Source organism: Colletotrichum chrysophilum, assembly GCF_026319265.1.
Source record: "Colletotrichum chrysophilum strain AFK26 chromosome Unknown scaffold_159, whole genome shotgun sequence".
In the NCBI taxonomy this organism is placed as follows: domain Eukaryota; kingdom Fungi; phylum Ascomycota; class Sordariomycetes; order Glomerellales; family Glomerellaceae; genus Colletotrichum; species Colletotrichum chrysophilum.
Window position 1 is genome coordinate 46468 of NW_026517446.1, and position 24756 is coordinate 71223.

At 51.1% G+C, this 24756-nt stretch overlaps 7 protein-coding genes across 7 annotated transcripts; 5 read left to right on the forward strand and 2 right to left on the reverse strand.

The window, feature by feature from the left end:
• Nucleotides 1–4447: 4447 nt before the first annotated feature.
• Nucleotides 4448–6325, forward strand: COL26b_011998 (uncharacterized protein; the record flags this gene model as incomplete). Its single annotated transcript, XM_053184651.1, has 1 exon — nucleotides 4448–6325. One exon carries the CDS (start codon nucleotides 4448–4450, stop codon nucleotides 6323–6325), a length of 1878 nt encoding a protein of 625 aa, XP_053031395.1.
• A 143-nt stretch (nucleotides 6326–6468) lies between these two features.
• On the reverse strand, nucleotides 6469–7668 carry COL26b_011999 (uncharacterized protein; the record flags this gene model as incomplete). The annotated part of the gene is made up of 4 exons (XM_053184652.1): nucleotides 6469–6801; nucleotides 6859–7054; nucleotides 7135–7165; nucleotides 7353–7668. 4 exons carry the CDS (start codon nucleotides 7666–7668, stop codon nucleotides 6469–6471), a joined length of 876 nt encoding a protein of 291 aa, XP_053031396.1.
• A 1613-nt stretch (nucleotides 7669–9281) lies between these two features.
• On the forward strand, nucleotides 9282–11100 carry COL26b_012000 (uncharacterized protein; the record flags this gene model as incomplete). The annotated part of the gene is made up of 5 exons (XM_053184653.1): nucleotides 9282–9647; nucleotides 9710–9827; nucleotides 9886–9954; nucleotides 10012–10590; nucleotides 10658–11100. The coding sequence occupies 5 exons, from the start codon at nucleotides 9282–9284 to the stop codon at nucleotides 11098–11100; spliced, it is 1575 nt and encodes a 524-aa protein (XP_053031397.1).
• A 1844-nt stretch (nucleotides 11101–12944) lies between these two features.
• COL26b_012001 (uncharacterized protein) lies at nucleotides 12945–14175 on the forward strand (the record flags this gene model as incomplete). The annotated part of the gene is made up of 2 exons (XM_053184654.1): nucleotides 12945–13096; nucleotides 13149–14175. The coding sequence occupies 2 exons, from the start codon at nucleotides 12945–12947 to the stop codon at nucleotides 14173–14175; spliced, it is 1179 nt and encodes a 392-aa protein (XP_053031398.1).
• A 4521-nt stretch (nucleotides 14176–18696) lies between these two features.
• COL26b_012002 (uncharacterized protein) lies at nucleotides 18697–19680 on the forward strand (the record flags this gene model as incomplete). The annotated part of the gene is made up of 1 exon (XM_053184655.1): nucleotides 18697–19680. The coding sequence occupies one exon, from the start codon at nucleotides 18697–18699 to the stop codon at nucleotides 19678–19680; it is 984 nt and encodes a 327-aa protein (XP_053031399.1).
• Nucleotides 19681–19924: 244 nt separating this feature from the next.
• Nucleotides 19925–21612, reverse strand: COL26b_012003 (uncharacterized protein; the record flags this gene model as incomplete). The annotated part of the gene is made up of 3 exons (XM_053184656.1): nucleotides 19925–20290; nucleotides 20344–21297; nucleotides 21352–21612. The coding sequence occupies 3 exons, from the start codon at nucleotides 21610–21612 to the stop codon at nucleotides 19925–19927; spliced, it is 1581 nt and encodes a 526-aa protein (XP_053031400.1).
• A 1447-nt stretch (nucleotides 21613–23059) lies between these two features.
• COL26b_012004 (uncharacterized protein) lies at nucleotides 23060–24703 on the forward strand (the record flags this gene model as incomplete). The annotated part of the gene is made up of 3 exons (XM_053184657.1): nucleotides 23060–23211; nucleotides 23374–23472; nucleotides 23869–24703. 3 exons carry the CDS (start codon nucleotides 23060–23062, stop codon nucleotides 24701–24703), a joined length of 1086 nt encoding a protein of 361 aa, XP_053031401.1.
• Between the last annotated feature and the right edge of the window lie 53 nt (nucleotides 24704–24756).

Here is a 24756-nt window from a genome sequence, read left to right on the forward strand (position 1 = left end):
TGAGAGTCTCGGACAGCGATTACGTACTTATTGAGGTTGGCGCGCATTTTGTTTGATAGATGTCAGCTCATTGCCCTGTCACGTTCAGTCGCGATACATGCCTATTAGGTCTGGGTTCACAGCTCACAACCCAGAAAAGGAAATGAAAAAAAAGGACGGTATTATTCATGCTTAGGATATCAAGAGGTAAGGAACTAAAACAGTTCTATTTCGTGCTCTATGCACCAAATATGCCAGCCCTCACCAAGTATCCCAAGTACAGCTTGCTCATCCATATCTCGAGGTCTTGAAGCTTTCAAGGTGTGAGCGTGCATTTAAGGTCCGTGTTGCATCTATTGATACACTTCACGTAGACATCGTTGCTTCCTTTCCCGAAAAAGCATTCTTCCCGGCATAGATTACACTGCACCTCTTTAGTTACAGCGCTAAGAGTAGTGAGATAGCTTGCTTACCGCTGTGTTCTGGCGAGGTTCGATGACGGTAGGGCTTGCGGCGGCGATGCCTACGAAGAGGGCGAACAGAGTGATGGAAAATTGCATTTTGTAATAGGATAATAACGTCGGTCAACGACAATACTTGAAGATTAGTGAGGGCGAATGAAAGATGGAAGAGAGAGCGCGTATCAGCCAGTTGTAGAGAGTGAGTAGATGTGCTGGAAACCTTCTAAAAGGCGAGGAAATACAGAGCGAGTATCACTTTTTTAAATAGACATGCCAAGAGGGACAGTTTAGAAGCAATCACATAATTACCGCAGTATAGACATGGTGCTCTTTACAGTTTTGTCTGGGTATTACGGGTAGGTCAGGGCAACCAACTCTGTTGTCATTATCCCCTGTTCTGCACTATAAACTTCCGCAGGCCAGCACCCCAACCGATGGGATCGTAACACTGGGGCTCCGTGAACTGACTCGATGCTATGTTCAGCTGACACAAATCTGACACAACGCCAATGAAAAGGCCTGCCATGGTCCCTAATCAGAATATGAAAAGGCCGGCCAGGTCGCTTATTGGGGTGCTCGATGTGCTAGAGTGCGGTTACGCGCGTGGAAAATTTCCCTTTTCTTACTCAAGCGGTAATAACTGTTGAGACAAGCTCTCCTGTCGGCTGTCACTGGTGGACCAGCACCCTAGGCTTCATGTCACGCCCTTGGACAGCTCAGGGTCCTAAAAGGTCCCTCGGCACAGTCGGCAGCGGGACCAGTGAGCAGGGTCAAATGACGGGCATAACAATGTGGCCTCGACGGAGGACGGGAACGAGTGCCTTCCCTTGGGTTGCGACCTGTCCAAAAGAAAATACGACCAGCGTCGATGCCAACAAAGCCGCCCACTAGTTCACTAATCTACTACTTACATATTGGAGCTAACTACCTCACCAAGTGCAGACGAAAGCAATGGCGACGGCAGACCAGAGATCTAAGCTGATAACCAATTGCACCACATAGCAACAGCTTTGGCAACAACAACTCCCATGGTATCCCCTGTTCTGCGCTGGTAACCACGCCGGCCAGCGCCCCGATTGGTTGGGCTGTAGAGATGTAGCTAGTGTATCTGCCCGGTCACCACGTTTCACTCCCTAGGGCTGGTTCCTTAGAACTAACGTCGCTATGATACGAGACCAGGAGACTTAAAGTTCCTAAAGTACCACGCCAAGATCTTTTTAGCATGACTAACAAGGAGATTTGTGAGTTCACGGAAGTATGTCTTCAAAAGATTTGTCCAAAGCAGTGTGCCTGGTGAGGGGAAGAGTAGCGAAGCTGCACAAATGCAAAATGGTAGGATTTATGAGCCGTAGTGAGGCAGTTTGGAAATATATGGTCAAGCCACCAACAGTCTGAAACGCTACGCCCACCTGAGCCCAGGACAGACTGAGGTGATTCGTCAGAGTCGGAAAGCGTGCAAGGCACTGCGATTGAGGACTCATCACGTCACTCGAATTGCACTTTAGGACTTATTCAGGGGTCAGAATAATGTCTGTCTAGAGAGATAGGTGCAATGACCAGTTAGCGATAACATATGGACGTGCTCCCACCACTTCTTGGAAACACGAACGGGTGCATCAGTATTTGTCTAATCATTAATTGTAATGTCAAGAGGGTGTAATGAAACAGGGAAGGTTCCAAGGACAAATGTGCACAAAGCGGAGGCAAAGTCAACCCGCTCTGGATGATCGCCAAATACAACGCAACCAGCTGGTCTGACAGAAGCCAGGCAGATATACGGCCCCCACACTCGTGAGCTTATAAATCGACATGTCTAACTCGGATTTGCGGGATTAGAGCGCCAGGATTGGAAGGCAGTCGTGTGGTCACAGAGCCTGCTTGATGCAGCCTGGTCAGCCGTAGCTTGGTTGTCAATAGTCGCCGATCTCAACGCAGCCTGATTGCTGCTGATCGGCGGTGCATGAAAGTTGATCTAGAAAGTTCATGCTCGCTCAAAGACAAGATCGTCCGTACACAATCGAGGCTGAGCCTGGCAAAAAGTTTCAAAGTTCAGAAATTCATAATTCCTACCCCTTCCCTACTTTCTCCTTCTTCGCTCGATAGTGGCCCCCTTTACTCTGCTGAATTCCATCGCAGCCCTCAGCTGTTTTATAATAATTGAGAGGTGCTTTTGCATTCATTGATTGTTTCATACCCCATCTTTCCTATTTGCATCGTTGGACTGTTCGACGTGATGAGCGCCTTCCTCCGGCCCCCAGGCCCCGGTGCCGCGGGTGATTACACGCATAATCCCGTCTATTCCTTGGGGCAAGAGGTCGATCTATCATGGCAGAAGGAGTATGATGTGATCGACTTGATCCTGACCCAGTCATCACCTGAGAGAGATCCATCCGTCTATCTTCTGAGTGAGTTCACCTCGTTACCCTGAATCATTGACCTCTGATGCCTGGCCTGCGCAATGCTGATAAGAGACTTGGCTGCAGACGCAACGAGCGCCGGAGGCTATCGGTGGAACGTCAGTCTTGACAGTCTAGCATTCCCCGACTGGTACGACCCGACGCTGAGCCCCGTCTAGATTTTCCGAATGCTACTAGCTGGGACCACCGGCGGCGGTACAACATCCCATTACTTCAACATTACTGAGGCTGCCGTCTCAGCAACAACTACGTCATCCCCTGCGATTAAGTCGCCGACCGCGTCTTCGACATCGGCGTCGGCCTCGACACCGGCTCCCCTTAAAGACGAGGGAAAGGGGCTGTCTGGTGGGACTATAGCAGGTATCGCGATTGGAGCGACGCTAGGGACTCTCGCCGTGGGCTGTCTGGTGGGATGGATGGTCTGGAAGCAGATACGAAAAAGGAAGCAGGCGCTGGCTGGCCAGAGCGAGAAGTCGCTGCACGAGGTCCATGGGCAGAGTCATGTTCGTTATGAGCTTGGTAGCTCAGATGAGAGAGATGCGAGACATGAATTGCCAACCGATCGGAACTGGTGATGTTGTAAGACGAGGATTCTTTGAGTTACCTTGAAGCGTTTCACGTTACGATTTAAATGTATACTAGTAGTACGAGCAATTGATCATGGAATTTGCAGATTAAAAGTTGACATACATCATTTATTGAAACCCGATACATCTAATGGGACGAAGTGTTGTTTTTGAATTAAACCCCCTATTCGGAAAGAGAAGCTCTCCTCAGTAAGGCTATCGAGACGTTGGCTTGTCAACACTGCGAAGAAAAGGTTAGAAGGGAAGAAAGGTAGCAACACATCCCATTCATTGAGATCATTACTTGATGCTGTATAGGTAGGTATGCTGGCCAAGATCCACTGGATCATTACCGGATCGTAATAACCTCATTTTCAGAAAGAGAGTGTCTCCCAAACGGCCTTGGATTCGCGTTCGAAGCGGGCTCCTTCATCCCTTTTTCGTATCCAATGCGAGAAATGGACCCAACCGTTCCGAGTGACACAAGCAACGGCGCACATCGTTCCACAAAGACGAAATACTGAGATACGAGAAATCAAATTAATGCATCACTCAATCGGACAGCAGACATTGTTGAGATGACGATCTGCTTCGTCCTCAAAAGAAAGTCTACGTAGTACCTCTCCACCCCTTGCGGGTATGCTTGGCGAAAGGCTTGTGTATATAAAACCTTAAATCAAGACCTCTCGCCAGTTTAGAAGCTCATTATGTATCAAGTCTGTTGCCTCTCGAGAAAGGACGGCTGTGAAGTTTCTATCCGTTCACGCAACCATGAAGTTCCGGCGCTCTGCTGTCAGAAACTCGGTCGACCATGCATTGATGCTTTTCTGGTAAATCAACCTTCCTGCCACGTCTGACGCGCCTCTTCCATAGAAAAGCAGATGGAATACGATAACTGACAAGATCTTCCAGGCCCGTTCTGTTCGTCGCCGTCACCGCACAGTCTCCCCACCCAAACAGAGCAGAGTGCATCGGAGCGAATACCACCGGACCATACTTGGTTACCCAAAACTGCTTCGATCCGATGTACTCTACGGCGGTCATTGACATAGACGAGAACATGACCCTACCCTCTCCCCATCGGCGGATCTCTGGACATTTCGAAGGCACCGACGTCGATTTCAACTTTTACCTTCCCCCGGAGACACGGTGGCAGGGTCGTTTCTTCAGCTACGTCTACCCGGACCAGAACTCTACGGCCATAGACCGGCGGATTGGCTTTGCTTTGGACAGTGGTGCCTATCTCATTCAAGTCTCTGGCACTTCGGGATATCGTGCCGACGCCGCCGCGGCGAAATTCTCTTGGTCCATCTTGGCCAACTACTATCGCTCGGTCCCGGAACATGTCTATGGTTACATATATGGCGGCAGTGGAGGCTCGTACATGACGATCGGTGCGATGGAGAACACTGCTGGTGTCTGGGACGGAGCGGTACCCATTGTGGTGGCGACGCCAGTCTCTATTCCGTTGAACCATGCGGTACGCAACTTGGCCTCGGCAGTGCTTAGGAACAAGTCATCACATATCATTGAGTCAATTAGGAGCGGAGATGTGGAAAAGGCCATGCCGAATCTCAGCGAGACCGAAGCATCTGTGTTCATGGAGGCGACGCTTTCGGGCGTTCCGATAGAAGCCTGGGAACACTTCAGCGGCCTCGCGAGCAGCCGAATGCTGAAAGTTCTGTTGAGCTCGGTCAAAAACCTCGACCCTTCTTACGCGGACGACTACTGGAGCAAACCAGGATATCTGGGGACTGATAATTCCACTCTATCCGACGTGCTTCATTCCAATTTTGCCAACGTCACCGCGATAATCCAAGAGGTCATTGCAATCAGCGATGATGACGACTTTGCTTTCAACATTACACTAGAGGGAGTCCCTGAAAATATTGTCAATTTTGATGGCCTGGAATTCACCCTCCTCGGTATGGGCTGTTCGTCCAAGATCGGTGCCTTGACCGGAACCTGGAACCCCTCTACCAAGTCCATAATGGTGACCAAGGACAATCCGGACATCTTATTGAGCAATCTGATCCAGGATCGGCGAATCCGCGTCGATAACGGCTGGTTCATTGCAATGCACACGTACCATCGCCATCAAATCCCGAGTCGACCCGGTTTCTACGGATTTGATCAGTTCATTGGACCCGACGGAGCTCCTGTGTATCCCCAGCGAGCCGTACAAGCCGCTGCCGAAGTAGCCAAGGGCGCATGTGGCGGTTGCATCTATGGCGGCAACATCACTGGGAAGATGATCATAGTGGACAACCTGCTTGATAGCGACGCCTTCCCATGGCATGCAGATTGGTACAAGTCTCAGGTACAAAGGACTCTCGGTTCCAGATTCGATGACAACTTCAGGCTGTGGTACAATGAGCGCGCCGATCACTTCTTCGAGCCTGTCGCGGAGAATCTGAAAGACTTCATTGTAGACTACACTGGGATGTACGAGCATGCGATGCGCAGTCTTTGTGCCTGGGTTGAGGACGGTATTCAACCACCAGCATCGACGAGTTATCAAGTTCAGAATAGCCAGGTTATTCCTTCTGGCGAAGCGGACGAGCGGCATGGTATCCAGCCCATTGTCGAGCTTTCCATGAATTCGTCGCTTATTGGAAACATTCAAAGGGGTACCGAGGTAAATTTCATTATGCGGGCGGTAGCACCTGTTGGGGCTGGCAAAATCGTCGCTGTTGAGTGGGATTTTCTAGGAGGCAAGACGTTCGAAAGCATGCCATTTGGCGAACCTAACGAAATCGTTGACCTGGTTGTTCCATTTGTTTATGATATCGCCGGCACGTATCTGTGTGTAGTCAAGATTACTGCTCAACGTGAAGGAAACTCATCTTCCCAATTTGCTCGGGTAAACAACTTGGGGCGGATCCAGGTCGTAGTACGATGAAATACTGCTAGAAGTATTCAATATTGCTTTCTTTTCTAGCAGATGCGACGAGTCTCAAGTCTCTGAGACCGTCTGTTGCCTTTACAGATTAAATGAACGTGATATAGAGCTGAGCTCGGCCATCAGAATGCCAAGTCTCGCACCTAAGGGTTCTTGTAAGGCGGCGAGATCTTGTTGGCACCATCCTTCAAGACTGGGGGCTTCATCTTCTTCAAGTCCACGTCGGGCAGGACACGTAGATTCACCGGGTGTCCAGCCTTTATGCGCTCGCCAAATCCATCGGCTGGCACTGCTCCGACAGCCTTTCGCTCCTCATCGGAGAGATGTTTGTACTCGTTAGTCATGCACACACCGCATATCTTGCAGAATGTCTTGTTGAGGACGTGACGCGAGAAGCTGTATCGGCCGATGTTGGAGGGTTCGCTGGCGTGGAGGACTACTCGTTCCTTCTTCGGGTAGATCCATCGGTAGGCATTCTGTTGGGTTTCCGTCAGCGTCCAAACTAACACCGCCAAAGAAAACCTTTGACTGACTCTCACACAAATACTGCAGTTGCACTCGGCTGTTTCGTTGTCATTTGTTCCATCCAGCGGCTCACTCATGAAAGCTAGGGTAACTGCGCCGCAATGACAAGAGCCAGTGTAGAGCTTGCTGCCGTCGATGGCAGGAGGCAGCGGCCCGCTGTGCTCAGGAGATTCATATTTGTCTCCGAGGGCGGCACCATCATACCTAGAAAGAAGCTGATCAGCCAAATGGAGTCATCCTAGAACATATCTTCCCAAGACATTTGCTTCATGAGAAAGGCTCACGGTTGCTTCTCCAACTCAAACACGTCGATGCCTTGAATCGTACGAATCTGCAGACAAAACCTGGGTCAGTACTTCATCGTGCACAGATGCAGTGTCAAGACGAAAATATCACTCACGTTGAAGGCTCTCCCGTTCCCTCCAATGAACTCCCCCATAACAGGCGTGGCACAAATGGGACAGAACTGCAAAATCAATGTCAGTGTGTGTTGTCTTCTTACATTCGTCGCCAATCTGTACCTTGTGAGCAAGCTTCTTCGCGCCGAAGGTGTATTTCGAAAGAGCGTCCTTGTCGCCTTTGACAATATCGAACTTGCTGCCTTCTGTGGGAAAGACCCAGAGGTACCCTTTCTTGTGGCAGATGCTACAGTTGCATTCCATCGCCGACTTGATCTCCGGTAACTCAGCTTCGTAAACGAAGGATCCGCAATGGCAATTGCCTCGATACAGACGTAGACTTGGCTGTTGCTGAGATGCATCATTCTCCGGCTGTTGCTGCTGTGCATCCTCCGCTTTCTTGCTTCTTGTGGTGACCATGTTGGGCGGCCTGACGGTGGTCGTACTCAATATGATTAACGGAATTAGAGTCTTAGAGGAGGACTGGAAGAAAACAGTCATGAAGAGATCGTTGGCGGATAATTTCGAAGGGAAAATAGAGATCGAGGTTGCAGGCTGCTAGTTAAATGGCAGGCTTTGGAGCATAATTACCCCGCGTTCTGGAGCCCCTTGCATGGGAAGGCAGGCATCGCCAGTCAGCATGAAGGGAAGCGGCGTTATCTGAGGCCGAACAGTGCCTAGCAACAGACTTGTGGCGTTCCTCGCTTGAAGTAGAACATACACTTGCAACTCTGATATACTTCGGATTGGTGCGGTTTCTTCGCTGTTTGTGACTCACCGCTGTTAACAAGTTCCAGTTGAGTGAGGTGTAAGACTATGATGTTGCCCCGAACATCTCTGTCCCACCAATTCACACCACATCTACAGATTTCCGTAGGGCAGTTGTGAATGGTAGCTTGAGTGTTGAGCATTCGGGGTCGGGGTCGTCGAATGCCTAGCTCACAGCCACTGACGTCAATCTTGCCTGTGGCTGTTCAGCTGCACTTAGGGCTGAGACTATATTCATATCAAAGGCCGATTGTTGCTCGGGAGACTCCTAAAAACACGTAAATAGTCTCACATTGTCTATTTGCTGACATGTAAGAAGACACAGCCAATGTTTGATTGGATTTGAACGTCAGTTGTACGAAGAGGGGTAAGATGCACCCGTACTATCTGACGTGGCCAGTGATACAAATGCATCTGGTCAAGATCTAAGGGCGTTGTGGTCCTCTCGAAATTGATGTTTATAGACCTTGTCGGCTACATGTCAGAGGCTAGTGGTTGGTACATGGCCAAATAATATAGAATCCTTTCTCCCGGTAATTTCTGATGGGCTCTCGGCTTGCACTGGCGTGAACCTTGATATATACATACATGTATTGGCGTTGCGTTCGGTGAGCGGACGTACATGCAGGAAAACTCCGTGATCTTCAAATTCGAGTTTTCTGGATCTGAACCAATTCTGCGAGTCTGTGGATTCACCACGCAGCGGACATTGCCAAGGCTCTGACGTGAACGACTCCTCTTGAGCATCACGACGCGGGTACGCTATCCCGCCGGCGGCAAGAGATGAACCCCCACTTTCAAGATTGATACGAAACCGACACAATTCGCCCAATGAGCTTGGCAGCAATTGATTTCTAGAACGAATACACGGTCACAATTAAGGTTCCGGCACTTGGCAGCAAGGGTGATCTGCATGATGGCCCGGTGGGATGGAACGGTTCCCCTCGCGGACGCCCTCCGCAAACTCCGGTTGAACCATTCGCGTCAAGCTCATTGGTTCATCCCTCAGACAGCCGCTGGATGGATTATTCAGTTGACACGACTGCTGGGCCGTTTCAGTGTGGACATCGGCCGAACACCACTGCCCCGGTGAGGCGGTGACGGAGCTGACCGCGGGGCCACGGACAACCAAAGTCCGCCGCCCGCCGAAAGAACACGAGTATATGTGAAAATTCCCGTTGGAAGTTTGAATCAACAGACGAATATTCCAATCATTCAGATTACAAAGTCAGCTTCTCTCCACCGCGAATCCACCTGATTTCAGCATGGACGTCTTTAACACGACATCTTTCGACAACGCAGTCACCGACCGCCAGGACCCTTCCACGTCCTCGTGGTACGTGGTGGCATCATGCGCGACTGTCGCCATTTTGTCCCTGTTTCTTATGAGGGACCGTACGACCAAGCTTCCGTACCTCAACCCCAAGAAGCCTTTTGAATGGTCTTCGGCTAGAGCTGCGCAGGAGATCATCCTCAATGCTCGGAACTTGATGTATCTTTCAGCCAATAGTCTGCTGGGAAAACCTTTTCGCGTGTTGGGTGACGTTGGCGATGTTATCATTCTACCTCCCGATGTTGGCCAGGAGATCCGCAACGACAAGCGCTTCAGTTTCACACAAGGTCTTGCCGACGTAAGTCGATTTGAACCCCACTCCTCACACTTTGTGACTACTAGCTTACACGGGATTTGTAGGACTTCCAAGCTCATTACTCTGGCTTTGAGCCTTACAAGGAAGCCTGCGACCCGGCTGAGAGACTTCAGAATGTAGTTAAGCTAAGGCTAACAAAGACCCTGGGTACTTCCTCTCCCTGTAATTCAAATACTGTGATGGAGACTGGAGTGAGACTAATACATGACTTTTGCAACAGGTAAAATCACCAGTATTCTCTCACAGGAAGCGGACATGGTTATCAAGAACACTCTCACCGACTCGAAAGGTAAGTTTAAGCGTCCACTGCGCTCCTGGCTGCAGATGCCCTGACCAATCTTTCCAGACCCCCACGATCTGGTTCTCAAGGAAGTCGTCCTTGATGTCGTCTCTAGACTCTCTGGTCGCATCTTCGTTGGTGAGCGCCTTGGCAGAAACGACGAATGGCTTCACACTGTCATCAACTACGTCGAGACGAGCGTCTTTGCCATGCAGGATATGCGCAAGTGGCCTGAATTTCTCCGACCTATTGTCGCCTGGTTTCTCCCCAGAACTCGACTCCTCCGTGCATACATCAGAGACGCCGAGAAGCACGTCTTTGCTGAGATCAAGAGACGCAAGGAGGAATCACCGTCCGTCGAGTACCTGGATGGTATTACATGGTTTGAGGAGATGGCTAAGGGACAGAAGTACAATCCGGCCGTTGGTCAGCTCATGCTGGCCAGCGTTGCCGTGCACACCACTGCCGATCTCGTTTGTCAAGCGATGTACGACATTTTGCAGCACCCTGAGCTGATTCAGCCACTGAGAGAAGAGGTTATTCGCGTCATTGGCGAAGGAGGCTGGAAGAAGACTTCTCTTCACAACATGAAGTTGATGGACAGCGTTCTGAAGGAGAGCCAGCGTCTAAAGCCCAACCAGATCGGTAAGTCTCCTAACATCAAAAAATCACAAATCTGTATGTTGGAAGACAATTGACTTACTTTGAACAGTGGGAATGAATCGGAAGACAGTCGAAGACATCCAGCTTCCCGACGGAACTTTCCTCGCCCGCGGAGCTTCCATCGTCGTCTCCGCTGAACGCATGTGGGATCCCAAGGTCTACTCCAACCCCCTCGACTTTGACGGCTACAGATACTTCAAGGAGCGCGGTGGCCCCAACGATGCCGTGAGCCAGCTCGTGAGCACCAGCACAAGCCACATGGGCTTCGGACACGGCATGCACTCTTGCCCCGGCCGCTTCTTTGCCGGAAACGAAGCCAAGGTTATTCTGGCTCATTTTCTCCTCAAGTACGACTTTGAGTTTGCGGAGAATCAGACGCCAAAGTACATGGAGTATGGGTTCACTTGTGAATCGGACTCTACCGTCAAGGTCTCCGTACGCAGACGCAAGGAAGAGATTGACCTGTCTGTCCAGGACCCCCAAGCGGAATGAGCATGCGTTCAGTACCTTATTCATTCTCGAGCCCGACCCTGAAAAAATCAAAGACGGCTTATAACTCACTTTCTTTTGTGATTATTAGTGTAGCTTAAAGGCAGTGTAAGGAAATAGAGGGCATAGATGTGTTTTGTTTTATGTTTGGTAATTTGAGTAGTATTATCCTAAATCATTGGCGAAAATTCGTGGAATTATGTCTTTCACTTGAACAGCTGATATTTTGGAACGAACAGTAAATTCTAGATTTTGTATCGTAAGCGAATACTTTTGCGGCATCTATCTCAAGTTCGCGAACGAACAATACTTACTTGGTTGTGAGCATTCGATAGTGTGCTCGCTGGGTCCAACTAGACAGCCCTAGCTGTGCCAGTAGCTAGCTAATCGACGAAAATTTACAGGATGGAGTAAGACATCAAATCCTTTGAGTCATGCCGCTTTTACCATACTGTGTATTTGACGATTGAATATCAGCCAGTTTTGCATGCTGAGATGTTGATAATAAGAATGCCGTCTGGATGGTGCTTGGTAACAGTGGAGTGTATTAGAAATGTTCTAGGGACTTGATTACCCACCAATTGGCGCTGATTACCCAGCAAAAAGCCCCGTTGCGGGGATACTCCAGCCACATCCATGGATTACTTCACCCTAGCACCTCTTCCTACGACTGACTTGTTCTTTGAAAGCATTCATGATTGAGCAAGAGACGTCACAACCTCTTCAGGCGAGAAAATGCAACGAGAACCGATGTATCTGTTGCCAGTATCATAAGCAAGCGATTGCCAGTTCAGACTCAACCTAGGGTTCGCACTCTCTTGAACCCAACCCCATCGACAGCTTACACCAGAATCACGGGGCCCCGTGGGAGCACTCACCGCAACACGCACTGACTCTGGAGAAATGGAGCCCACTAACGAGCCACTGGAGCCATCGGAGTTCGACATTTACAACCGTTTGTCCAATATGATGCAGACCTTCGTGAGTTCTTTTGTTGGGGAGGCTGATTTCAGCGATCCCTGGTCTTCAGCGACCTCTCAAGTAATTCTGACGTAGTTTCTGTACAGCACAACCACTTTCGTCGAACCTGGAAGCGTCTTCAAGATTCCACAACACCCCCTGTCGACGGCGCGCCAAAATTGACGGATGAACAGATTGTCAGGGAAGGTCTGTTTTTCTGTTACCGTCTGACGAACCACCACAATATCGAAGAGAGATCTCTATTTCCAATGCTGGCGCAGAAGATGCCTGAATTTAGGGGTGACAATGCACATCTGCTGGAACAGCACCGGGAGATACATCATGGCCTCGAAGACTTGCAGCAATATCTAGAAAAATGTCGATCGCGCAAAACCAAGCTGGACCTTGCGATACTGAGGAGCAAAATGGAGCCTTGGGGCCATGTCCTTTTACTGCATCTGGACCTGGAAGTCGAAATGCTGGGCGCGGAGAATATGAGGAAATACTGGACGCGGGAGGAAATGATGGGAATGCCTGTTTGAGTAATTACCGGCGATTATGTACGGCGTACCACGGTACACACCGAGAGGCGCCGACCAAAAAAGGTGCACGGCTCCGACATCGGCAACGTTGACACCGAACCGCCGAGCTGACACGGCCCGGCGAGTCGGAGGTCCGCTCGTTCACGATGATGATGCCATAGAAGTCAGGGTGGCCCGTATCTCGCGACGCCGAATTTCGGAACATCGTGGGAACCAACATCGTCAATTGTGCCAGTGCTTACAACAAGTGCTTACCCCTGGCCCGATAAACAAATACTAGGTCTCCGCCACAATCCACCCGATTTTAATTTACCACTCACTTTCTTTCACCACAACCTATTCAACATGACTATCAAAGAAGTTCCTCCGAAGGTAGTGACCGTCGCCGACGCGTACGAGATCGCCAAGGCGCGTCTGCCAAAGCCAGTATGGGATTACTACACCACCGGCGCCGACGACGAGCACACCCGTGAGCGCAATCAAGCTGTGTACAGAGAGTAAGAATATCTCCTCACTCCGTCTCATTCAATTGACTGATCTGTCTTGCAGGCTCCTCCTCCGTCCCCAAACACTCCGAAATGTCTCTAAAATCGATACCTCAACAACGATCTTCGGCAAACGCTACGACATCCCGATCGCGATCGCGCCGAGCGCATACCAACGACTCGTTGGCGGCGAAGGCGAGCTCGACGTCGCCCGCGCCGCCTCAAATCTCGGAACCAACCTCACTCTCTCCAGCAACGCCACTACCTCTCTCGAAGATGTCGCGAAAGTTCTCCCCGACCGCGGCCCCGAGTACCCGAAGCCGTGGTTCCAGCTCTACTTCCTCGGCAACCGTGAGCTCACCTCAGGCCTGATCAAGCGTGCCGAAAACGCTGGCTACGAAGCGCTTGTCCTCACCGTCGACACCGTCGTCCTCGGAAACCGTCTGCAGGAGCGCAAGACGCCCTTGACCCTCCCGGCTGGTCTGTCAATGGCGAACATGGAGTCGCGGAAGGTCGGCGCCATTTCCAGAGCCAACATGCTCCTGCGCGCGGAGACGGCGGCCGAGTACAACAAGATCGTGGAGGAATACCACGGCTCGCTTGTCGATGCCAGTCTGGAATGGAACGAGGTCATCCCTTGGCTCAAGTCGCAAACGAAGATGAAGATTCTTGTCAAGGGCATCATCACGGCTGAGGATGCTCAACGGGCCGTGGAGGCTGGTTGCGATGGAGTTGTCGTTTCGAACCACGGTGGTCGCCAGCTGGATGACGTCCCGGCGACCCTTGAGGCACTACCCGAGGTTGTTGATGCGGTGAGGGGCAGGATACCCGTCATCTTCGATGGAGGCATCACTCGAGGAAGCGACGTCTTCAAGGCGCTGGCTCTTGGCGCTGATCTATGTCTCATCGGACGCACTGCTCTTTGGGGCTTGGCATGGGACGGTCAGAAGGGTGTTGAGGGAGTGCTCCACATCCTTGAGCGAGAGCTTCATAGAACCATGGCGTTGATGGGCACCGCCAGCCTGAAGGAGCTCAACAGAGGATTGCTCGGACGCTCAAAGAGAGATGGATTTGGAATTTCGAAGCTTTAGATGATGAGCGTTACCTTGCATTCAGCGATCTAGCGATAGACTATTTGGAGTTTTGGGACTTTTTCTCAATCATAGACGTCAGACATGGGTGCCTTGGCCCGCCATGCTTCCGAAAATAGACTTAGAGTTGTATTCCCATTGTCATCAGCACATACCAGACGCCCGCTTTCCTGTTCCAGCTGGTGTTCAGTCGCGTTCAACTACATGCTTAGAAGAAGCTCTTACCTAAACGTCCAGGCTGAGTTCCACTGCCAATCGAAGACTCGTTCACGACATGTTCAAGTCTCCACCCAATTACGACTCTTCGGAAGTCGAATCTGCCAGGTGTTGAAGCATGGAAACATCCATCAAAAACAATTCACGACCCTCATCATCAATGAAAGCCGAGGGGCCATTGCTCATCATCAACATCTCCACCTCATCCTCGAACACAAGCGGGTCATGGACCGCGCCCTTCCTCTCAGATACATAGTCTCCCTGTGCGAAATGTCCCGTTTGAGGGTGCTTGCCGTCGCCTCGAATGACATAGATCTCCGCGCTTTCGATGTGTCGATGCCGAGGAAGAACTCCTCCCTTCTCCGCGCGGACGATAACAGTATAAGAGCCTGTTTCGGGAGTCACTAGCTTGATCCAGACCTTGGGCGCTAGAGGCAGCCATCTGAGATCGTTGCAGTGTATGGTGTCCCCGCCATCGTGAAGTGCAGAGTCGTCGGTTTTAGTAGAGGAGTCGGTTTTGGGGACCAAGGAAGTCATTTTCAAAGATGGAAAGTAGTAAATGCCGAGAAAGCGTCTGGTAATGTCGTGTTGGAAATTTGTGTGATTGGTTCAATGTGCGAGCCAAGTTTATATAAGTGAATCAGACTCTCGGAACTCGTGCCCGGATCATTGGACATTTAAGGTATTGAAGATGGACAACATATATCTCGGCGGAATTAGTTTTCGGGTCCATATTAGTAAGTCGGTCGGATGTCTACTTTCAGTGCATGTTTCAAGACCAGCTCGCGACGCCATGTTTTTCATGATTACTGAACTATATTTTGTAACTGCTGTGATCCTTTTGATGCCTCAGACCAAATCCATGCTCTCATTGAGTGTTGTGGGGTTGCTCTGAAGCACGTACTCCCTCGGTGGGATTAGCTTGCAGATAAACCCGTAAGTCCGGGGCGCATGATTCATTCTGGTGGATATGAAAATGAAAATTAAGAGTCACCTCTGTTTCCACTTTGAAGATGAAAACACGAACAGAAACCAACACGAGAGTCCGAAGTCCACGTCCACGTTGTCCGAGTCGGGCTGATTATACGTGATTTCTCCATGTTGCGCCGATTCCCCGCTAAACAGGACCTAAGATTTCGATCTGAGAGGAGCATTCATTGTGAACTTGGAGTGAAATTCTCAGAACAAATTCGGTTCAGCCTGTTGCCACTTGATTGGCTCTCGGCCTGCCCAGAGCGTTCTTGCCCATCCTCTGTTGTACCATAGCGGTATTTTGCACAACATAACAAAGACTCCACTGAATTGAATCGGATCTTGGAAGTGGACATGACATCGTGACATAACATACATGTAGCTTAGCTTTCAAAGACGTCTTCCATGATGTGGACTTAACAGGTAGGCCTTCGACCTTGAAGTTACAGCATCAGTTGTAGCTCATACTCATGTCCGAGAACCAAATTGACTACCAGAACTGAATTCATTTCGCTCAGGATCTTGAAGCCTACAGTTAGCAATAAAGGTTGTTTGGCTCTCAGTGGTGAAGTGAGTGGCGAGATGGTGGTCCATTGTGGCCCATGGTAATCATTGTGCTCCTCTCGTTATGAATTCACTGCCGTCGTCAAACATAGACAGTCAATTTGGTTCGATGCTGTCGTCATCACTGGGAGGGCTGGCTCTAACCATGCACTGCAACCATTTGGCATGAAGTTTGCCAATAAATGCACGCTGCAGCGCCCGAAGTTTGAAGAAGGGTCCTGCTTGGCTGCGCAACCTTCTCCCTGAGCGCTACCAAGGGTAATAACTTAGGCCTGCGATCCCATAGCTATCACATGCTCCCTATTGCAAGGATCCACGCAAAAACTGACAAGACCAACACTTTTCCACTGAGGTCCCTACCACTAGCCGAGCTTTTAGGGGCATTGCAGAACTGAGGGCCCAGCATGTCTTCCGGGTCAGGCCACGTCCCCTTTGGACAGCCTGCGAACTCAAGCATAGCCGTCCTGGTGCGGTTCTCCATGTCTTCTTCGTTCTGCTGCAGCCCGCAAGGATCCGCCTCGCGTGTGGGAGCCATTTTCATGCACCGCTCCCCTAAGGAGTTTCTAAGGCCGTCGAACTCGAAGTTGGTGATGAGAACGGGGCAGGAAGACGCCATGTGGGCGAAATCGGGCAGCCGAGTCGATTCGAGGTCCAAATAAAATGTGATCTGCTCCGAGGCATAGACTGGCCTCGGACGCACGGAACTGTTTGGAGGGCAGGGGTTAATCAACACTGTAGTGTAATCCAGTAAGAAAACCCTCTCCGTGCCGTTGATCATTTTGCTGTTGGGGCTTCCGAAGACCATATGAACGCCGTCTTCTGGGTGAGGACAAGGCTTCGCGAGGTTCTCCCACTTCTCTGTTCCAAAATGCCGTCCGCTGTTTCTAAAGTCAGTTTCGTCTGGGTATCCGTCGATGGTCCAATGAATTACAAAGAGCGCGATCTCGTCATTCTCCTGCCACAGCTGCGAGGCATTTCTGACTGCGAAGATGATCGGAAAAGGCCAAATGTGCTTGTACGTCTCGTTGGCCACCGGGAACACTAAGTCGACCTCGACATCAGCTGGCGAAGCGGCGCAAATGGCCAGGAGACGCGACAGCAAAATCAGAGCTGAGACGACGTATTTGGGGTGAATCAGGCGCATTGCTGGTCGATTCGAACCCGTCTCGGCCTTGCAGGAGACCTTGATGGGAAGCTGTGAGAATTTGGGGTTAAGTGTGGCCGTGGCCAACTGAAAGCCGACAGTTGTGTAATTATACCTACCTGCGGCAAAGAAGGCGACCCACGTAACCATGATTGCTTCAATTTGGCGGCGGGTAAATCGGTTGCGATTGAAACTCACAGGGGAAATGTCGCCCGGTTGGAAGACAAGCGAACCCAAGACTGGCATATACATTGATACCTGGTCACGGATCTTGCATCGCACTACTTCTTGCCGATGTGATCAAAATGTCACGTTAATCTCATGCATCGAATAAGTCTGTTGGAAGTAAAAGTCCGCCCCTTGAAGGATAAGTTTTCACGAGACCCTTGGTGACGAGTGTGACTGACCACCAATTCTTGGCTGGCCCCGCTACCCCAGGCTGTCTTCCTGACCAGGCCTAGTCTGGGGCACCTTATATTCAAGTCTAATTTCGCTTCTGCATTGCTCTGGCCTCCGCATGTTACTACTCTGCAGGTATTGGGTGTTGCGATAATTGAGCCCGAGGTGTCGGAAGAAGAGGCTACTGGCAATGTTGGTTGAAAAGAATTTTTGAACCTCGCATCAATAAGAGCGAAAATGTGATGGGTTTGTCATGACGCCAAATAAAAGCACTGAAGTCTCATAAAGGGGATGTTTTCAGTGCTCGTCCTTCAATGAAGTATTGATCAGACAAGACACAGCTCTCACCTTTGTCTCTCATTCGTTGTCTGTAAACCGCATCATTCTTTCCACAAAATATCCAACCGATTTTTCATTCTCAGCGTCGTTACTGGCGTCCTCGGTACTCTCGGGAGCTCAGCCAGCTTCCCCCTCCAGCGGCGAGGCAGCAGCCCGAGCCCGAGACTGATATTCGATCCCAACACCGACCCAAACTGCAGCTGGTGGTGGGATGCAGACGAAGGACTTCCCTGCGAGTTTGCGGTCTAGTGGAGTGGGCTGACAATGGCAGACTTTGCCAAATGGGTGCGTCAAGCCGGCTGACCACGGCCAAAATATCCTCTGACCCAGAACGTGTGTAGAACCCCTCGGTCAACAGCTGTGGGGGCTGGAAAGATGGCCACTCGTACTGCATCGAGGTCATGATCGCCGCTCCAGAGACTCCGCGGCCCACCACCTGATTCTTCTTCGATGTATATAATGTCCAATCATAGTGGTTGCCTTCAAATTTGTTTGCTTCGACGACGTGTAGTGTTTAATTCTCCCGGCACTCAATTAGTCGGCCCCACATCTCCGCCTTTCCTTGTCCGGGTCTCCTTCCGATGCGTTCCCAGTATTGAAGGGATGGGCAGCTTCTTTCTCTTAGACAGTCTGAGGTTGTACTCTTTCTTTGCGTATTGAATTGCTTCTAGCTTCAGACGGTGCTACTTAAGGGAAAGTATGCCTTTGTCAAGGATGCTTCAATGCGTACCTTACCTCAGTGAAGGTGTGGATCCCGCCGATAAGAGTCTCAGCGTCTCCACCTCTACGCCCTAGCGCTGACATCCAGAGCCTTTGTTTTCAACACCAGAAAAGCCGCATCACGACTGGAGCCACAATTACCATTCATCACACATCCCCAACTCAACATGTCCAACAGCTCCGAATTTCTCGTTCTTCCTCGCCCAGGTGGGGCGACCGCCACCTCGAAAGCCCCGATACAGGGTCCCTCTGAGTCGGCCTTTACGGAGACTTTCGGTGCGCTCCTACCACCGGGAAAGTTCTTGAAGACTGCCACTGGTAAAGCCGCCTACTATGAGATGCCTCCTTCATCAGATAGCGAGGGCTCATCTACGCCCGAGCGAGTCCTATTCATTCACGGCGTGCAAACTCCGGCCCTTGGCATGCTTCCGCTCGCCCGCAGCCTTCATGGATCGTTCCCGCGTTCGCATTTCGTACTGGTTGACCTCTGGGGTCACGGACTGAGCGACACACCTGTTGTTCCGCATGAAGCGAGCCTGTTTCACCAGCTTATTGATGATCTGCTGGATCATCTGGGTTGGCCCTCCGCACACATTGTGGGCTTCTCCTTCGGCGCCTCATTGACGGCTGGCTATACTGCATCAAGAGCGACACGAGTGCAAAGTTTCACTCTCGTTGCGCCGGCTGGTCTCCTTCATGCTGCCAACTTCACAGCAGAGGAACAGCAATATTTGAGCGAGGATAATACCGATGAGGCTGGCGCTCGGGAATTTGTGCTGGGATTTCTCGAAGGTGGCGAGTTGGTTGTACCTGCAGACTGGAAGGACAGGGTGGCCAAGGGAGAAGTTGTTGCTGAGGCAGTGAGAGAGTGGCAAATGCGTGAGCATCCCGGTCATACCGCTTCTGTAATCGCGATCTTCAGAGACGGCCATGTCTTGGACAACGACGCTGCGTTTGCCAAAGCGGTCGAGACGAATATCCCTACGCTTGCAGTCTTGGGCGGACTGGATGATCTGTGCAGCGAAAGCCAGCTTACTGAGCTTGGGTTCACGAACGTTTCTGTTGTTCCCCAGGTTGGACACGGTGTAGTTAGAGAAAGAGTCCCGGAAGTTGCGGGCCTCATCAGTGAATTTTGGACCAAGCTTGGCTAAGCTACATGTTGTTGAGCATAGTGGCTCATGTCAATCTGAGCTGAATGCGAGTCTTTTTGTTAATTTCGTATACGATATAGTCGGGACTCTCTTGCGAAGTCGGGCATCATTCAGTCGCAGCAGTGCCCCTGAGTGAACACTCAAACGCTGAAATTGATGCAATGTTGGAATGGTTGCATGCCCACGGCATTGGTTATTATCAAGTATCAAAGTCGCTTGCTATCAAACTCATGTTGTCAGATCTCTAGTAGGAGTACCTGAACTTCCTGTTCTCGAAGTCCGTCAAATCCATCAAGACCTCGTCATCCTCCTCCGCGGCATCATGTCCACTGGCCGCCGCCTCGGCATCTCGCTTTGCGTTGCGACGCTTCAACAGGATGCGAATCGCAATAGCAATAATGACCTGACCGGCAGTGCACCCCATGATAACCTTGCAGCCAGTGCCGTAGATAGGGGCTTCTGACGCAAGGAAGGCCTGGGGTCCGATGATGTTTCCTACACAGTATGCCAGAAAGACGAAAGCAGTGGATGTGACACGCTTCGTGTATCCTGCAACGTTAGCAGCCGGCATCTGCAGGGCAACGACGAGGGCGCCGACGAAGGAAGGGCTCTGTTTCAAAGGCTTAGCCAATAGTTTCATATTATAATCCTTGATTAACTTACGATGTAGTAGGCCATCAACAGGCCGTTCTTGTTGCCTCTGTCCAGCTTCAAGAAGAGGGAAACAGCAATGAGTGTGGGCAATACCCAGGTCATCATGACAATTGTGCGGAAATTCTTGAACTTCGATGCACAGAAAGGTCCGGTGAAAATGAAGAAGGCGACCCAAGCACCATAAGGAATACCATAGGCAGTAGTCAAGAGAGCATCCTTGGTAAAGCCCTTGACGATCAGTTTTCCGAAGTTGGCAATACCTCCGTTGACAATTTCGTTGAGTAGTGTGTAGAAGAACAACAACCAGATCTGGATATCCTTGAAGGCCTCCTTGATCTGTGCCGGCTTGATCTTGCTGCTGAAGACACCGGTTTTGTTGCTCTGGCTCCGAGCAATCAGCAGAGCCTTTTGCTCCACCGTGTAGCGCTTGGCGGTGAGAATGTTGTTGGGGAGGAAGAAGAACAGGACAACGCCCCAGATGACGGTCATACCACCGCAAATGATGAAGATGATTCTCCAGACATCCCACCCATCGGCCTGGCCAACGCCGTAGAACAAGATGCCACCGACCATGGAACCGATGCCATTGAAGCAGTAAAATGCTCCGGCTCGCACAGGTGCCTCCTTTCGAGTGTACCACATGCTAGTTACAAGCATGAAAGCTGGCGTAATGACAGCCTCAAACATGCCCAACAGAAATCGGCAGACCGCGAGGCCGGCAAAACTGTGAGATGCGGCGGTGCATGTCAGAACAATGCCCCAGCAAGTGACGAAGACGCTGACGACGGTGCCAGTAGGGAAGTGCTGAGCGAGGTAGCTGGCCGGCCATTCAGCGAGAAGGTACGCGAAGTAGAAGATGCTGGCAAGCCACGAGTACTGGCTCTGAGATGTGTTTGTTGTCTCGAAGAGGTCGAAGACGGCGCCGTAGCTTAGTGCCTGCTTGTCGATGTATTGCAAGAAGTACTGAGGGATGATTAGTTGACTGTGCAAAGCAGTACGTAATACAAGTGAACTTACTGTTCCCATAAGCAAGGGAAGAAGGGTCAGGTCGATGTGTCGAACAAGCTTCTTCTGAGCGGCCTCATCCTCAAGCAGCTCCTTGAGCCGGGAGTGGGGGATGCCATTCTGCTGCAGGAAAACCTCGGCCTCATCGAGGAGCTCGACTTGACCGGTCTTGAGCTCCTCGCCGACACTAGCCGCGATGGATGGTGCCTTCTCCGCAATTTCAGGGTCCTTGGGCTTCGGCTGCCCTTCGTTTATCGACGATTCGATGGCCATTGTGGAGTCTGGGGAAGTCTGACCAGCCTGGCGGGTCGTTCCTTACTCCTAGAGATGATGTGCCCGAGCACGCGATTGAATGAAGTGGGTGCAACTCGGCCTAGTGAAAGGGAGTTGCTATTATTGCTAGTGTTGGTTGCAAATGGCAAGATGCAGCAATGTTGTTGGAGTTGTTGAGCTCTCGGACAAGGGCGAGTTGTCGACACTTTTCCGCAGCGGAAAACTGCCAGGTTGCGATGGTCTTTTTATTCATTGTCATTACAAGGGGTAAATGACACCCGGTGGTGGCTCTGATAGCGCCTACGACTCGTTGACCAACTCGATAAGATACATGCCGATAGGCGCTGACTACTGAAGACTTCGGTCCCAGATGGCATAGGCTGCAGATAACATGTCAGGCGATAACTCCCAGCCAAGCCAGCGTCCTATCCCAGTAACAGGATCCATGACTTGATAAGGAACCGAGGACTGCAAAACGCTTCCCCGCGTCGGGATGGGGCCTACATGCCGCTGGGTTCATTAACGTGGAGAGCGGGTGGAGTTACCGTGGGCACTGTGCGGCATCGGTAAACCGAATGGCCCCGGAGTCCAGATTTGACCGCCGAAGTCCTGAATCTGTTGCTGGAAACGACAGAGTGGAGTCATCTCGGTGAACCTCCGCCTTATCAGCTTGCGCGTTGACTAACAGAGATATGAGCACTAGCGTCTTTGATCGGGATTAAGCCATGATAATGGTTGTGGAGCTTTCCGCGGGGAAATATCAACGACGCAACTCCCACCCAACCTTTGCCCGAGTCATCAGCCGATATCCGGACTCCGCAACCACAGAACAGAGCTCAGACACGGACAACTCAGACACTGGAAGGGCAGAATGTCTACAGCATCAGGAGACCAACCGACGCCCCGGCCGTACCGGTCCCATCTGCGCCCAGCATGCTTGCAGTGCCGGCGCCGCAAGTCGCGATGCCAGCAGCAGGAGGGGATCAGCTCTTCGACGTGTCAAATGTGCCATGTCTACGGCACTGACTGCGAATTTCCGCCGTCACCTCGAAGCGCTGGGCGCGCGCCGTTGAACCCCGGGAAAGTCCAGAAATCGTACCGGAGCCCCCAGTCCAACACGCCATGTCGAAGGGAACCTCTCGCTGTCGCAGCAGCTAAGGCACCCCAGAGCAGCATACATGTGAGGACCACCTCTACGTCTCCACCGACGAGCACGACATCAGCACCGGGTCCCAAAGCTGTGCTGAGTCCGCATAATCCGCACTTAATGCTGGCTTTGGACAGTCCCGAAGATGAAGACAATTCGCATATCATTGGTCCGGCGGTTACAAACGACACACAGGTGCTCGCAGATTACCTGAGCTCGGAACCAAGCATTCATGAAAGGATGATTAGGGTGGTCAAGCCAAGGCCGGGATCGCAAGTGGGACAAACGCCGCGTTCATCAATGGACTTGTCCGGTGGGATTCGGAAGCCTGTTATCTTCACGGCAGTCCGGAAGCGGCCTTTCGGTCTCTCGCCCCGGCAAACGGCGCCGTTGCAGAAGTATCAGATTGTGGAGAAGATGCTAGAGCCTTGGACATCGACACTTATTGATCTGTAAGTTGAAGACGTTTCTTTTTTCGCAGGCCAGGAGAGCAACCCCTGTTGATATTGGGGGCTGGACGATGGAAGCTCGTCCCCACATCAGAGGATTCTTGGCAAAGCATGTCTTTGTCATGGGTTAAACATCATACCACAATGCTAACGGCTGTGGCGTAGATACTTCCAAAAAGTCAACATCTGCTTTCCGCTTCTAGATGAAGTGTCCTTCAAGCACCAGTTTCAAACCGCTAGAGACAGGATATCACCGGCCTTGTTGTCAGTTCTCTATGCTCACTCGATGATCTTTTGGAAGAATTGTCCAGACTTGCCATCGGAATATTGCCCTGATTCCCGGTTCATATGGAACCAAGCAACCGAGACGCTCTTTTCGGAGCTGCACATTTCACCTGGTATCTCTACGATTATCGCCATCATTCTCAACGTTGGCGGCAGGCCAACCACATCCATGATCATGAATGAGATCCAACTTGGTGCAGCAGTTTCATTGGCACAGTCTTTGGGTCTCAATCGCGATCCAACCGACTGGAATATCTCTATCCCTGAGAAGTGTTTGAGAATGAAGATATGGTGGGCCTTGGTGGTTCATGACAAATGGTGAGACTTTCTCTAAACAAGGTACTGATGATCAATGGCTGATACGATGTTTTACAGGCTAAGTCTGGCTTACGGCACACCGCCTCAAATCAAACGCTTCCAGTATGATGTTCCAGATCCCACACTGGAGTTTCTCACAAGCAAAGATGCAAGTGATGCGCAGAACGGAGCTGCGTCAGTTTTCATAGCTCTTGTTACCCTGACAGGCGTCCTCGACAAGTACCTCGAGTTCGTGTACGATCTTAACCAGGACCGTGACCAAGATAACGGCCAGACCTCTCTCGGACTAGAACTCAGTCTCGGCCAATGGGAAGATTCTCTGAGCGACGACGTGAGACGGATCATCACCCGCGGCAACAACCTACACATCCCCGGCGCGGCAAACCTGCGGCTAGCTTATCTGTCGACCAAGCTTCTCCGCAGAAGAATTGAGCTCGACATTGAGAAGCAAGAGGATGCAGCCCTCGGCGACGCACTAACGAACCGGTACATCCAGGTTCGCCGGGCTGTCGAGGAGATCGTTCTTCTCGTCCAGGAGTTGGAAGAGATCCACCTCAGCGACTTTTGGTTGCCCGTCAGCGCGTTCGCGTTCACGTCGGCGATCACGTTCCTACTGCGATGCGCACTAGAAACAGAAAACACGGCGGCCGGTCTGGCTCAAAGTGCGTCTTTGAGGCTGGCGAATAATCTGATTGATTCATTGCAGTCGCACCAGCAGAAGTCTGGTTGGGACCTTGGAGATCTCTGCTTAGCGCAGTACGCCGAAGTTGTAGAGAAGTTGATGACGGCGGACAGTCCCTCAGCGACTGTGCCTGAGTTTCAACAGTTGATGATGTCGTCAGAGGTTCCGATTATTGATGAGCTTTTCCCGAACTTGTGGGATATGTTTTGATGCGCTTTGAGAACGAAGATACGTTTCATGTACAACTAGAATACGAATAATGA